Source organism: Neltuma alba, unplaced genomic scaffold (genome assembly GCF_004799145.2).
Source record: "Neltuma alba isolate B1F8T4 unplaced genomic scaffold, ASM479914v2 tig00004856_pilon, whole genome shotgun sequence".
In the NCBI taxonomy this organism is placed as follows: Eukaryota; Viridiplantae; Streptophyta; class Magnoliopsida; order Fabales; family Fabaceae; genus Neltuma; species Neltuma alba.
In genome coordinates, this window is record NW_021633882.1 from 35,323 (window position 1) to 51,254 (window position 15,932).

At 34.7% G+C, this 15,932-nt stretch overlaps 3 protein-coding genes across 6 annotated transcripts; 1 reads left to right on the top strand and 2 right to left on the bottom strand.

Annotated features, from left to right (window-relative positions):
* Window positions 1–3,342: 3,342 nt before the first annotated feature.
* LOC114745899 (pentatricopeptide repeat-containing protein At4g20740) lies at window positions 3,343–6,607 on the top strand. Of its 4 annotated transcripts, none has more exons than XR_003740238.1 (2): window positions 3,343–6,240; window positions 6,323–6,607. XR_003740238.1 is itself a non-coding variant. In XM_028934070.1 (2 exons), exon 2 carries the CDS (start codon window positions 3,966–3,968, stop codon window positions 6,141–6,143), a length of 2,178 nt encoding a protein of 725 aa, XP_028789903.1. In that variant the 5' UTR covers window positions 3,343–3,855; window positions 3,938–3,965; the 3' UTR covers window positions 6,144–6,607. The 4 variants fall into 4 exon arrangements, 3 of the variants coding, with proteins under 3 accessions (XP_028789903.1, XP_028789904.1, XP_028789902.1); XM_028934070.1 differs by having other exon boundaries at window positions 3,343–3,855; window positions 3,938–6,607; XM_028934071.1 differs by having other exon boundaries at window positions 3,343–3,807; window positions 3,938–6,607.
* Window positions 6,608–7,023: 416 nt separating this feature from the next.
* Window positions 7,024–8,963, bottom strand: LOC114745901 (uncharacterized). The gene is made up of 2 exons (XM_028934072.1): window positions 8,619–8,963; window positions 7,024–7,603 (listed from the first exon to the last, which is right to left on the bottom strand). The coding sequence occupies exons 1-2, from the start codon at window positions 8,895–8,897 to the stop codon at window positions 7,469–7,471; spliced, it is 414 nt and encodes a 137-aa protein (XP_028789905.1). The 5' UTR covers window positions 8,898–8,963; the 3' UTR covers window positions 7,024–7,468.
* Window positions 8,964–9,618: 655 nt separating this feature from the next.
* On the bottom strand, window positions 9,619–14,774 carry LOC114745906 (glycosyltransferase-like KOBITO 1). Its single transcript, XM_028934075.1, is given in 12 exon segments — window positions 9,619–10,148; window positions 10,151–10,220; window positions 10,808–10,895; window positions 10,991–11,037; window positions 11,137–11,278; window positions 11,364–11,551; window positions 12,502–12,546; window positions 12,678–12,812; window positions 12,907–13,015; window positions 13,367–13,419; window positions 13,543–13,692; window positions 14,381–14,774. Coding segments are annotated over 12 exon segments (1,563 nt in total). The 5' UTR covers window positions 14,717–14,774; the 3' UTR covers window positions 9,619–9,948.
* Between the last annotated feature and the right edge of the window lie 1,158 nt (window positions 14,775–15,932).

Below are 15,932 nucleotides of genomic sequence, written 5' to 3' on the forward strand. Positions count from 1 at the left end.
TTTGTCCTTCTTTTCAAGACTCTGTAAAATCAAGCTTTCAAAGAGAAGATATATATATCAGATTAGTTCAGACTGTGCAGCATTGTGCAATTCCTTGTGTCTTCAAATAATTGAAGCTTTTAGTTACTGGTGCTGCTTGCTTCAACAGAAAACTCCATACCTGAAAAGGGACTGAAGCTATATGAATGCAGAAACTGTTGAAGAATTAAGTGTGACGTATATATCTATAAGCAGGATCCGCGAGAATCGATCAATAATGGAATGAAGCTAAGACTACAAATAAATTTAAGTGGGCTCAACAACTCCAATCATATTATGTTTTGATTGAGGCAAGTATTGTGGCCAACTTAATGCATATAGCATGACATGCCCATTAAATTTGAGCAGAGTTTCGTTATTTTTAAGTCAGCCAAATGAATTTTGGGCGCCGTCAGATGTCAGCGACGGAGGATCATCGCCGGTGAGGAAGAGGTCGTTGTAAGTCGAAGGGTGAAGTCGTCGGTGTTAAGGTTGGGGACCCAAAGCTGACTTCCAAAACACGAAAGAGAATGCTAAACACAAAATTGCAGAAATCACTGAGATATGTAGTGAATAGATAACAGATAACAGATTGCTCTTATTATAATTTTTTTTTCACTTTTATTCTTAAATTCGGTTTTATACATTTTATATTAAAATTTTTTGCTTTTTACAATTAATGTGTTTGTATGACATCATACACCAAAAATTGGGCAAATCATTATTAAAAGAAATAAAATATTAAAAAAAGGAAAATTATTATATACTGTTAAAGAAAAAGGAAAGATGACAGAAAATAAAACGTAAAATTATAAAATTTCAAATAAGAAATTCTCATTAAAATATGTTGTTATTTATAACTTAATTATTGTCAAAATTTAATAAAGTGGTTATAACGAATCTGATCTGAAATTTTATAATTTTTAGGGTGTATATTTGTCATTTTTTTCCCAAAAACATGTAATTATAAAATGAATTTATAATAAATAAATGAAAAGTTTTGACAACAAAATTCATATAATTCATTTGTAATTGAAATTTTTTTTATTTAGAATTTCATACCATATTTTCATTTACAGTTATGGTAGATTAGTTTTTATGGGGAAGCTATTATCGTTTGACTTCTATTATGAAATCTCGTGCTCCCTGATTTAGGTAAAACAGGTTAGGCAGGTCAGTAGAGTTACTCACGCCATAATGGGCTTATATGGATTATTTATACCCGTAGGCTGTCCAGCTTCTACCCACTCTCCTAGCCAATCCCAGCAATCCTTCCCCATCGTCTCTCGGAGCAGCTTCTCTCCATTGCAATCTATTTATTTTCTATTTATTATCCATAAATTATTCTAATCCCATTTTATAATAATTAAATTAATTAGACTTTACAATTAAAAATAATTAAATCTTAGAAATAATTAATTTTTCCATTTGTTATAATTTCACCTAATTTTTAGTGAGGGTTTTCTATCTTTTATTAGATCCTTATAGTTTTTCTCAATATCGTTATTAGTTCATATGCTCATATGCTTATATATTTTATTTTTTAATATAAATTTATAATTAAATATTATTAAATATTAAAATTTTAAAGATAGAATGTATGGCTATATGTAATTGAATAACTTAACAAAATAATTTATCTTTTTCCAAATCTAATTTTTTCAGTTATATTCAAGTTAAAATTGTCGAGGTTAGAAATTACTCCTCTGATCCTATTTATAAGTCATTTTCAACATGTTTCACATAGAAAAAAAATACTCCTCCCATCTTTAATGTAGGATCTAATTATTAAGTTAATTATAGTCTTAAATATCAAACATATTTCTTATATTGATCAATTTTCCTAAATTACCCTTTGGATACTCCCTTAACCATAATCAAATAGAAGATAGAGGGAGGATATTAAGAAAGATGATTATGGTATTTTAAAAAAATATATCATATTTCTTATAATTAACTAATTTACCTAACTTCTTAATCTAATCACATTAGTTAAATAGGTTTTATATTAAAGACAGGAGAAGTATTAAATTTTATTAACTCTCATTTAAAATTAAAAAAACTTTTCAACTTTATGCTTATTTAATACTCCCTCCGTCCCTTTTTATAAGTAACAACTATTATCTCTCTCTTGTCCCTAAATATAAGCAATATTTGCAATTTGTTTTAAATTTTTTTAGCAAATTTTCTATTTTATCCCATTAATTACTTATTTGAATACTGAATATATTTATTATTTTATTTTTCCCACCATCATCTCTCTTCATCACACATTCTCTCTCTTTTATAATTCTTTTTGTTATAATAATTTTTTTATTCTCTTTTTATACTCTCTCCTCCTATAAATAAGGATATTTTGGAGAAAGAACTTCCAACTTCTACTCATTTATTGTCTTTAGCTAATTTTTGATTTACGTAATGAAGTCCAAAGTTGCTTATAAAAAGAGACGGAGGGAGTATAGATTATATCTCACGTAAATAAAATCAACACAATAATAAATTAAGAGTAAAATTATATATTCATATAGAAAAACTTCTCCATATACCCTGTAAACAGGATTGAAAATATCTTCTCTTTCTCCCTCATAAATAGGACTAAAGGAGTATATATTCAAGCTGACCATTGCAAGCATAATAAGGTTTTATTTTTATATTAAAAAACTATTTTTTATTTTGTACTCTCCTGACCTTTTTTTGAAAATCCTTTTAACTGAATTATATGATTTAAGAAAATAATTAGAATCAATTTAAAGCAATAAATATGTAAGAGTTAATTTTTTAAAGTATACCTTTATTTAATAAGGAAAAAAAATAAGGGAGAAAAATATTAATTATGAGATAAATGATGAAAAAATGTAACGAGAAAAAGATGAATAGAGAGAATAAAAAATTAATTATGGATAAAATTAGTAAGAACATATTAATGTTCAGGAATATTAGACAGCATCTCATAAAAAAAATGACGAAACCAATTTAAATTTTGAAATTTTAAAAAGAGAACCGGAGAAAGTATAATGTGAAAATTTATATGTCCCTTAATTCCTTATTTAACTTATTATGAGTATATGAACTAATGACCATATTGAGAAAAACTATAAGAAATTAATTATCTGAAAAATTTAATTATTTTTAATTGTCCCAACAGGTGGGTAATACATTTGATGACTTTTCAGCACCCCCATTTATGCAAGTGTCAGGCCATCAGCCCTTCAAGGTCAAAAGGAAAACCATCACCCCTCGTCACCCTCTTATCACCCTCCCAAACGGCACTGCGTTGAAGGCAGCGGACGGGCAGCGAATGAAAAGGCAGCGGAGAGAAGCTGCACCCATCGTCTCTGGCTCTAACCCTTCCAAGCGCAGCGATCGCCCCTGCTCCTTCCACTGCCAAGCGATTCTTGTGGCATAGTCTCTGGCCCTTCCCCCACCAAGCGATTCTTTCGGGTACTACGGCCGTCTTCGTGATGCATGAATCTTCCGGCGTCGTCCCTGCCCCCCCCCCCAACCAAGCGATTCTTCCGGTCAGCTTAGAATATTTAAAATTCGTGCATATATAAGCTTCAATTTTCAGTACTGCCCAGCTTAGAATATGTGGATTAACATGAAGGCAGTTGTGCTCAAGAAGTCTGAATTAAAGGTAAACAAAAGTTGGAGAGCTTTGATGAAGAGTGTGTTGATAGCTTTTATTCTTTTTTCCTGGTTGCAGATTTTCAATCATTCTGCAAAATTTCAACTGATGCGCACAGGGGATGCTAATGCAAGTGGGTGGAAGGGATAGTTCTCCTCAGTCCTGTGAGTAAACCGAGAAATTTTCCTATGTTGTAACCTGTAATTAGCCAAGTGAGTAGCTTATCCACCAGATTTTCAACAACTCATACTGAAAGAATTGGAGAAATATTCTTTTTGGCTTTAAATAATGCAGAGATCAAGGGGAATCTAGAAACCTGCAAATGCCTACACGGTCACCTCCGCCATCCAAAACCAACAAACATTATTTTTTCTATGGCCACCGCAAGCCCTCTCAAAACCGTCCAATTGTCCGTGGTGGTCTCTTCTCCAATCGCCTAACTCTTAACCCCAATAAACCAAAAAATACTGAAGTCCAGCCCTTTGATATACACAAATGGGACCCTCACTTCCTCTCCAAGTCTCCATCATCTTCAGCACTAGCACCATCACCAGAAACCTCATTTTCCATCTCCCTCCGATTATCTCCGATTGCCCGATTCATTACTGATGCCTTCCGCAAGAACCAGAACAAGTGGGGCCCTTCTGTGGTGGAAGAGCTTCAAAAGCTCCGTAGGGTGACTCCTAACCTGGTGGTTGAGGTGCTTAAAGTCCAAAATAATCCCACCCTTGCCTCTAAGTTTTTCCACTGGGCAGGGAAGCAGAAGGGTTACAATCACAATTATGCCTCCTACAATGCTTTCGCTTACTGCTTAAATCGTAACAATCAGTTTCGGGCAGCTGATCAGCTTCCTGAGCTGATGGATTCACAGGGGAAGCCACCTAGTGAGAAGCAGTTCGAGATCTTGATCAGAATGCATTCATATGCCAATAGGGGTCTTAGGGTCTATTATATTTATGAGAAAATGAAGAAATTTGGTGTTAAACCAAGGGTTTTTTTGTATAATAGGATTATGGATGCATTGGTCAAAACAGATCACTTGGATTTGGCATTATCAGTTTATGATGATTTTAGAGAAGATGGCTTGGTTGAAGAGTCTATTACTTTTATGATTTTGATAAAAGGATTGTGTAAGGTGGGGAGGATCGATGAAATGTTGGAGATTTTGAGTCAAATGAGGACCAACCTGTGTAAGCCAGATGTATTTGCATACACTGCTATGGTTCGTTTGCTGGTTTCAGAGGGCAATTTAGATGGGTGTTTGAGGGTTTGGGATGAAATGAATAGGGATGGGGTTGAGCCTGATGTCATGGCTTATGCAACGTTAATTACTGGTTTATCTAAAGGGGGCAGAACTGAAGAGGGTTATGAATTATTCAAGGAGATGAAGAAAAAGGGCCATTTGATTGATAGAGCAATATATGGAGCACTCATTGAGTCATTTGTGGCAAGGAGGCAGGTTGGCTGTGCTTGTGATTTGTTGAAGGATTTGATGGCTTCAGGATATAGGGCTGATCTGGGGATATATAACTCACTTATTGAAGGCTTGTGTAATGTGAGTCAGGTTGAGAAGGCTTACAAGATTTTCCAATTCACTATACAGGAAGATCTTAAACCAGACTTTGCATCCGTTAAACCCTTACTGATGTCTTATGCTGAAGCAGAACAGAAGAAAGATTTTTGCCAGTTGCTCAAGCAAATGAAGAATTTGGGCTTTCCAGTTCTTGATGACCTGTCCAAGTTCTTTTCCTTTTTCGTAGAGAAGAAGGGACCAATAGCGGCATTAGATACATTTACGGATCTGAAAGCAAAAGGTTATATTAGTGTCAAAATATACAACCTTCTTATGGATTCTCTGCAAAAGATTGGTCAGGCCGAGAAGGCATTATCACTCTTTGGTGAAATGAATGACTCAACATGTAAACCTAATTCATCTACGTACAGTATAGCAATTGCATGTTTTGTTGATCTTGGGGAAATTCCAGAGGCTTGTGAATGTCACAATAAGATCATTGAGATGTGTTCTGTTCCGTCTGTTGCTGCTTACAGTTGTCTTTCCAAAGGGCTTTGTAAAATTGGAGAGATTGATGCAGCCATGATGCTTGTTCGCGACTGCTTGGCCAATGTGGACAGTGGACCGATGGAGTTTAAGTATACTCTTACCATCCTTCATGCATGCAAATCAAATGATGCAGAGAATGTGATTGAAGTGTTAAATGAGATGATGCAAGAAGGTTGCCCTCCTAATGAAGTCGTATACTCTGCGATCATCTCTGGCATGTGTAAGCATGGAACGATTGAAGAGGCCAGGAAGGTTTTCGCAAACTTAAGGGAGCGGAAATTATTGACCGAAGCCAATGCAATAGTGTATGATGAAGTGCTAATTGATCACATGAAGGAAAAAACAGCACAATTGGTGCTGTCAGGATTGAAGTTCTTCGGTCTAGAATCCAAGTTAAAATCAAAAGGTGTCAAGTTCCTGCCAAGTGGAAGACGGTAATAGAAGGTGATTGATATCCTTTGACTCCTTATAAGTCAAACATGTAAAGATGATGCAAGAGGCATGGACGGGGGAACATAATTCGTTTGCTCATCAAGTAATTGTTTCAGCTGGGCCATATCTGATATATTCAAGTTTGTGGCTGTAAGCAATACTCTGACAAGTAGTCTTAGTTTCAGACCCATCGCAGGTTATCACAAAACATTTGGCCAGTTAAACTAAGGAGTTCATTGGTTATAGGATGATCCGATAAAAATATCCAACAGGTCAGTTGGGACTTTCTGGTACAAGCTGATTTTTGCCTCGTTTTTTTGGGAGGGCGTTTCGGGGAGGAGAGGGAGATTCAGAATTCTAAACATGTAATTTTGTTGTTTTTACATATAAGGAAAAAAAAACTGTGACCTTCCCAGTAATATTTATTTACTAATTTGCAAAAATTGAATTAAACTGCCTCTAGTGCCATCTTAAGGTATCATTTTCAGCCCCTTTTTGTGACCAATGTCATTTAATCAGCTAGATTAGAGATAACGTATAGTGAGAACATTTTCAATTACATTGCTAATTGTGGTGTTCGCTAGATATGCTCCTCAAGTTGCTGGTCATTGTAATTAGAAGTTCGCTAGTTAGCAATTTCCTTCTCTCTTGCAAGATGAAAGAGGAGTAAAATTGAAAGTATAAGATTAATGCTTTTTCAAATTACTATTTTTGGTCCTAATTGTAAAACTTCAAATGAGGTTTTAGAATTAAGACCAGAGGTAGTAATTTTTGAAATCAGTGTCAAATGACATGCTCAAATTACTCATAAATCACATATCAAACGATTATTATAGCATCACCCAAAAATAACGCGAAACGCACGCTAACTTCATAAGTTGCTCCGTACTTAACAATGTTTTCTTATAAAACTTAATTTCAAAAAGGGAGCAGAAATCTACAATAACCCCACAAAAGCTCTTATCTTAGAAACAAATAATCCTACATTCAATGAATTTTCTAATACATACATAGAATTTGAGACAATTACTTTATGCGTCCCAAAAGTCAATGGAATTACATTTTCCGTCGAATATACTCATATAGTGTATCTGGCTACATCTGAAGAAGGGGGAATACTCTATTCTGCTATAGACATTTCAGGCTTTCACTGCTTCCTTCTCGGTATAGAGTATGGTTCTTGACTTTAGAAAGACCTATGTTCCATGAATCTGAGATAAAAATGAAGCCGTCGCTTCCTCTCTCCTTCCACGATCTTGATTCTGCTGGCTTAAGTACAATTCAAAAGCATCCTGGAGTAAATTACAACTCAAAACACATTAAATGTAACTCTAAGCCTCCCTTCTTGGCCTATTGCGAACACGAGGAAGGGCAGGTTCTTCTTGTTTATAAGTTTCAATGTCATCTTGGTCAACACCATCATCATCGTCTTCATCTGCTTCCATGATGGCTTCGTTCATTGCCATCTGGTATTGACATGTTAGCCAAAAGAATCAGATTCAAAAGAACCTTCCTATTCTCAAACCAAAACTGCAAAATAGCTAGGTCGGTTCCACACACACACACACACACATTCCACATACACTACCTGGTTAAAAACTTGAAATTTGCATGGCTAAGTTACATTAGCATTGCGGTAACTAATTGAGATGATAAATAGCATTAGACATCCTTCGTCACCAGAAAATGCAGACACAACATTTGGAAGGCGCACACAAGATTGGTCGATACAGTCAAAATACCGATGCCTCACCAAGTCAGAAATGAACTTAATTATAAGATGCAACATTGGCTACAATTGAACATTCTGATGTCACGAAAAGCATTATAAACACAGTATGAGAAACTTCCTCCTGAAAAAGGACCTTCTTCCAGATTATATTAAGGTGAAATGAATTAAGGGTTAAGATGCAAAAATATCCTGACGTCCTCAAGTATGATGCCAACGTACTCTCGAAGAACCTTCTCATAGTGATCCTTAGTACATCCCAAGATTATGGTAACCAGTTCATAGTGATCCACAGAAAAAAGAATCTTCTTTTCTGATGACGCATCAAGAATTCATTTCAACTGGCACAAGAGGTAGGCTTCACCAGAAAATTTTCTAAGTTAGGTTATTTTCCATTTTCGATTATTTAATATCAGTTCCCCCTAGATAATTCTTCAACTATATTCCACCTTGGCTATATCAGCGTAAATCACTATGGAGACTTTGCTCAAACAAGCGGAAGACTAGGCACAAATCTCCACATTGCCAGATCATGCCTTCCATAACCAATTGAGCTGTCCATAAGCAAACATAAATAACTAACCAGACCCATAAATTTCCACATATGTTGTCTCTATTAATAATTACACACAGATTCACCATCCATTATCAGTTAAGCTGTCAGTAAGCATCACAAAACCCAGCTATAAGAAATCAAAACCAATGCAAGAAAAACCAAAAACGATATCCCCACATAAAAATGCTCCCATTACCTCCTCGATAAATTCTCTGTCAAGCCTTTCTCCTATTTTCCACGAAGCTACTATGGTGATAGCGAGGAGCGAAAATGGGAGTGCAAAAGCGAAGAAGTAGCTGCTGCTACCGGGACCCGCACGAGTAACCGCCGTCAAGCCTCTCAGTTTCCGTCGGTAGCACGAGTCGCCGGCGAAGCGAATAGCCGTAGAGTTGGGCAATTGTGGAGGCTTGAAGGAAAGGCGCGCAGCGTATGTGAACAGAAGAGAGTGTGAATTGGATACGAGAAGGGTCGCCATGGCTGGTGGATTAAGATATTATGATTCGCCCTCGAGATAGAAATCACCTCCAGTTCGTTCCCATGATAAGCAAAGAGGAAAACGGCTCGGCAACAACAATCACATTCTTTTTGTTAAACAAAAAAAAAATCATTTTCGAAATATATTAAAAATTATTTTTATTTCAAATAAAGAGAATAAATATATAGAAAATGATATTTCAAAAAAAACTTTAATCAATATTTTTTTGACCAACTAATTAATATTATTAATATCAAGGTATTTATAACAATTTATCATTATATATGGTAATATTATCATTTCACCTCCTAGATCACTCTATCCCCTCACAAATGTCACAAGAATATTTTAGATTTGCAATTGATGAATTATTTTATAAGAAAACATCGTTATAACATTCAAGGAATAAACTCAAGTTGGCATATGCATTTGAAGAAAAATCGAGATAAGTCAAATTATTTATACTATAGCATATATATAATATATATACCAAATGATACCTTTTGGATCAATATAAAATATACAACTTATAGTAAAGCATAATATTCATGATTTATTACAAGATCTGCATCTAACTATTTTAATCTTACCAAACACAAATGACAACTTTTAAGAAATATTAAATAACGACTTTTTTTATAATTATTTTCATTGCTTTTACATTTTAAAAAAAAAAAACTTGCCTAAAGATGAATCCTTGTCATTTTCCCTAACACAGTCATTTAACGTCAATATACCTCATTCTCATCAGTTTCATTTCACCATGAGGGCCACAAGTCACTAAAAAGAACTCACATTGTCATTTGAGTTTCTATACAGATGGCTAGAAAAGACCAATCAACTTCCTCTTTCTTTACACAATGAATCATCAACAGCATATAGAATATGACTACCTACCAACCATCCTCATGGAAATAGAAGAATAAAAGATTCTCTAATAAAAACTGCAACTTTTTAACATATTCTATTGGATGACAGAAAAATAATTTTAAAAGTCGCACCCAGTGGCTGTTCCAAAACTAAAAACTGTAGGATTGATTGATCAAGCATGTCAACTCAGGTCAATATCTTCTATTGCAGGGGGAGACAATGGTGGTACGGCTACTTCATGAAATGCAGCAGATTCTATGTCCAAGATCTTTCTTGCTGTTGCTTGGTGCTCTTTGCCTGCTCTAGAATTTCTAGAAGGAAGCGATCCAGAGGCAGAACCTCTTGTTGAGTTGCTACTATCAATTGACATCAAAAATTTTCTTTAGAGAGTTTTGGGGCAGATGCAATGACAGAACTGAATACACCAGATTCCCTCAAACCTTGTATTATGGCCTGTTGGAGAACACATAAGAAAATGAATTCCAAGTTGAGATCATAAGTACAAAAGGGTATATATAAGTACAAACAGACCCATGGGAGTAATTATATAGTAAAAAGTCGAAAGATCTGAATATTCCAGGAAATATAATTTTAGTTTCTAGGAGTTTATTAAGAGGTTCTCTGAAAACACTAAACCACGAAGGATTTATAAAACTTACCATCTTACCCCATCGAGTCCTGTAAATATTATACCAACCTCCCATTATTATTAAGTTTTTGTAAGCATTTAGTTGGCCGTTGGTGATTTCTGCACTAAATTAGGCTACTGAGGGTTTCTAGAAGACAACCGCACGAGGCATGAAATCTAGTAACAATAATATTAATAAATTAGAGGTTTCTGTATAAATTGAAACTAAAGGTATGTGAATGTAGGTTTCATATACTCCAGGGGAAGTGAACGTAATTTAGTCTAAAATTAAATTACTTATTCAAGTTCTTTCTAACAACCAAATTCCACCCCATTTGCAAACCATTTTCCTCGACTACTTCCTTTACTTTCTAATATATGAGTCAGTCTCTGAATATTTAAATATGCTTACCATAGGAGTATATATGCGAGTCAATATGCCCTTCCTCAACAGTTTCAACCTTGTGTCTTTGTCATCCCACACAACATGCTCATGGTACCTGGAAAGAAAGAAAAGGCCAAATGTTTTGGCAGATCAATACATATTTGGGACTAAGGAAACTGGCAGGTAAAAACAGAGTGGAACTTAGCATACCACTTCAGCATTTCCTCTTCAGTTGCGGTTGAAGCAATGATAAATGCCTGCAAAACAATAATGTCTGCTTAGCATGCTGAATATTTATCAAGAGAAGGCCATTCTAAAACAAACAAAGGAAACCCTTCATTGACACCAGAACTCACAGATCTGTCGAAGTCCAGCATGAAGCATCTTTTAACATCTTCCTTTGTAGGTTTGCAGCCACAGCGATCACGTCTGGAAGTAAGGTCTGAGAATTTTGCATATGTGTAGTGTAATACGGCAGCCTCTTCCAATTTGATTTCACTAGCATAATAACGATTACTTTCGTGACATTCAAAACAAAACAAGAAGCACCAACTGTAAATTATTATACAGTAAATTATTATACTTTGGAGTTTTCATATAATTGTGCCATCTGTGTGCACCATTAGGTCGAAGGTGATCTTGTATTCGAGCAGCTGATTTTCCATTTCCATAGGTCAGGAAGTAGTTTGGATTACCACGGGTAGATTCTTTGTACATGCCAAAGTATGTATCTTTTGGAAGATGGTCATAGTTCCTCTTAAACATCGATACCTGCTTCCACAGATTAAAAACGGTGTCAATTACAGAATGTGCAAAACACCATACCGTCTCACAGAATATATCATATAAACTTTCACCATAACTACTGTTTGGGTAGGGTAAGAACGATCAAAAGACCAATGATATTATGTGTAGGGTAAGAATGATCTAAAGACCAATGATATTATGATTCTAGCACATAAAATATCTCCTGACACTATACAAATGACGAAGGCAGGAAAAACCTTATGTCATTGCCAAGCAGGAATTGGATTAAAAAAAATTTGGAAGCTCAAGTACTTTGCCAAAGTGGTGTACAAACCTCCTAGGGTCTAACCACTATGTCAATGTCTGCCTAAGCTTCAATACTGGCAATGCATAAACATTATTTAGTTTTTATCTTGGTATCAATGCATCTTTTTGTTAGCATATTCTGTCAGTAAAGGAACATCAACACAAACCCTTAAACACTAAATAGTGAGACTGGTTCCAGATAGATGAAAGAACTTCCGAAGCCCTTCAGCTTGAGTGCAATGGTAAAGAAAAATTATATCTATGCCTCTACTAACAAAAACCAGCTCTCCAGATATATTTGAGTGCAAGTGAGATTATCAACTAGCTATGTAACTAACTATGAGTAATAGCCTGTAGATCTTGTGAGCAAGACCCCTCTCCATGTACAAAGGCGCCTAATATAATATATTGTTGTCAAATTGACAATCCACGTACTTCACAAGTGAATACGTTATAATATATGAGACATAGATATTAGGATTATAGAAGATAGAAGATTTATTTTCTTATTGCAGATATTACTCCTTTATTTCAGTTAGGATACCATTCTGTATTTATGAGCCATTAAACGTCTCTCCTGTATATATATCCCTCTCCTCAGAATGAAGAAATATCATATGCCAATAAAATATGTCTACAAAAGACAATGAAACTTTTCCAGGACTTACCTCAGTGAAAGGTTCTTTGATATCATCACGCTCAACACTGCTTTCCTAAACAACACAGATATCAACTTAGTTACAATGTTGAAGCTGACTTGTTATCCATCTCTCCTCTAAATTCCATGCGAGACACTTACATATAAAAATTAAAATAATGAAGAAGATTTTAAAATTATACTTACATAGTTAGGAAATATGACCATATCAACATTTCCTGGAACGTCACGCAGCAACTGTCTCAATGAATACTCCCGTGCACCAGCTGGGTGTATTAACTCATCAGTGTCAAGATGAAGAATCCAGTCCACACCAGCATCCTAGGGTTTTAATAAGCAAGAAACAGTATTGATCAACGAAATAAAGCACCTAATCATTATCAATTAAAAAAGAAAAAGAAAAAAATAGTCATACCCTTGCCATGACAATGGCCATCTCCATGTTGAGGGATTGCTTCACAAATAGTTCATAATTACACGGTTTATAAAAGAAACCAGCCAGCCAAGTCTCATTCCAAATACGGCTGATACAATCAACAACATGAAGAGTTAGTAGCAACTGTAAACATACTGAAGACGCAAAGACAAAAAGATGAAGAGTAAATCACAATAAAATACAGAGTTGGAAAAAGAACTGGCAAGAAAAATAATAAAATTTTATGGCACTAAGCTTTGGGAAAATAAAAACAAGAATCATGAAGCAAATTAGATGAGGATAGAATATCATTCAATGTATCCCTCAATTTAAAATAATGCGAAGTTCCCTGCACATAGAAATGAAAGTTGAGATATCGACAGAGCAGCAATGTCATTGGAAATTACATTTTAAAAAAAAAAAAAAGTAGAGTCCATATGAAAGGGTAAAATTAAGAAACCTTCTAGCCTGTTGTTCTTCCAGCTCTCTCGTCCTATAGATAACCTTTACGCCCTAATTATACAACATAAAGCAAGGTAGAGATATATTATTGGGGGAAGAAAGGAGGAGAGCAAAACCGATAAAAGAAGTAAATCATGAATAGCATAAAATAAATTACTGAATTTATCAACTTACAGGAATAGATTCCAGGACTTTTGATACTTCAGGAGAAGCAGCCTTCCCCTCCACAAAAAGAAAGAAGTTTGACACTCCCATAACTTTGTGATAAAACATCCAAGGCAGGATCTGATCTAGCCCTGCCGATGTACTGGTTGTAATACAAATCTACATATCAATAAGAAAGATCAGCATGATGCTTTAGTTGTATAATTTCAAGAAAAGATTGCTTTAATATAATAATAGCAGATACATTAGATATTTATAAAATGCTTCAAATTTCTCATCAAATGTAACAATTCGAATGCCAAAGTAACTCAAATTACAAACAATTGAAATTATTCATCAAACAATTATCATTAAAAAAGTTTTGTGCCGCTTAGATCAAGATGCTCCCATTTCCTTGGCCCGACCCGGAAAATAATCGCAACCCTTAACCTAGCTTTCTAACTTTCAGCATCCAAGTCAGGATTGAAAGAACCGCGAAATACTTAAAAAACATAAATTCACCAAATTAATACAATAAACATCTTCAACTAGCTAAATTCAAATTCCACGCCAAGCTAAACGAATGAGCAGATACAAGTATACTTTCTTCGATCTATTTCTCCAAAAAGCAAAGATGAAAATCGACTTCACAGGACATTATCCACCAGTAAAAGCAGAATTTAATGAAATTCAAAATTTAGAAGACAACAGAAATGAATCGATCCTAAATAAGAAAAACCATGAACCCAGTTGTCAGCATCATGGTTGAAGCTATAATAAAAAAGAAACAGAAGCGATCGACGACATCAAAACCCAGAAACCGATCCATAAAGTAAAACAATCTCCACAGTGAAGCAGCCAAACAAACCTTAGGCTTGAGATTAGTCCCGTAATCAAACTTCCAATTGTTGTAATATGGGAAGGAAGGCGCCGAGCTGCGACCAAGATTGACACAATCGGATGGCGGGGAGTGGGAAATGGAGGAAAGGGGAGATGCGTCCATACCAGGGAAGTGATGGGAGCCAGGAGGGGTTAAAAGGTTCACAGGATCGCTGATTCCACCACGCCATTGAAGAACGAAAGCAATGGCAGCCAAAGATACGGGAAGAAGAGTGAGGAGGAGGAGAATCTTTGAGGCGAAAGATTGAGAGGAAGAGGAAGAAGGGGCGTAGCGAAGAGGGGCGTGAAGTTGGTGGTTCGGCATGGCTATGTATGGTGGACTCTCTCCCTCTCTCTCGCATACAGGGAAGAAGAAAGAGAGCAACTTTCATTTCGACTTCACGAGCAAGTTTAAAGTGGTGGAGCGGACTCCATCAGAGAGCCGCGTCTCTCTCCTTCTTGCGTGGTTAATTGGCAGCAGGAATTAGTAATTGATTACTCAAAAAAGTCAATTAAGATTTTCAAAATATTTATAAAAATTCAATTCTAAATATATCAAAATAAAAAAATATATTAAATATGTTTTTAAAAGGGGTAATACAAATTTTATTCTTTCAATTTTATTTTTATTTTGGTTTTGACCCTTTAAATTTTAAATCATAGGTTTTCATCTCTCAAGTTTTTTTTGCTCACTAAAAACTTGGACTATTTAGTCTATTCAGAGATCAAAACCTGTGGTTTAAAATTTGAGAGACCAAAATCAAACTAAGAGTAAACTTAAAAGACTAAAAATTATACTTCTTCAGTCCTAAATGTAAAACCCTTATACACACTCATATTTAGGACCGGAGGAGTATTAAATCTTTCTAAAATCTAATTTTCTTTGGGCCAAATACGTTAAAAATTAATTGATACTGATTGATTTTCAAATAATAATAACTTTTTGTACATTATAAGATGTGATTTTTTTTTTTAACCCAATCAAGCAACAACATGTACCCAATCAAGATATGATCTTTTTTTGCCAATATGGTAAGATATGATTATGTGGATGGGTACGTGAAATGTCTAGCACTAAAATGTTACTCTTTTTTATTTATTAAAATGTTACTCTTTTTTATTTATTCATATTTAGATATGATACATATTTATGTTTTTTTGGGTGTAATATAAATTTTTTTGGACCGACGGGTGTAATATAAATATTTATATTTTAAAAATAATGGAAATAAAAAAAATAAAAGGGTAGATTTCATCTTTTAACTTTACACGTTATACATTGTTAATATTTTTTTATACACGTATACATCGTTAATCTTATTTAACTACTACCTACTATAGATTACATTTATTATCTATCTAATCTATCTATTACATACTTGAAAGCAAAAGACCATGGTAGGCACCAGCACCTCAGCGTAGCATGTGAGTAGCTTCTTGGAGTGACAAGTGTTTGAAAACTCACTTAGAAAAAGCATGTTTTTACGTAAATTAAAATAAATTTTATCTCTTAAAATTATTTTCAAAATATTAAAAAAAAT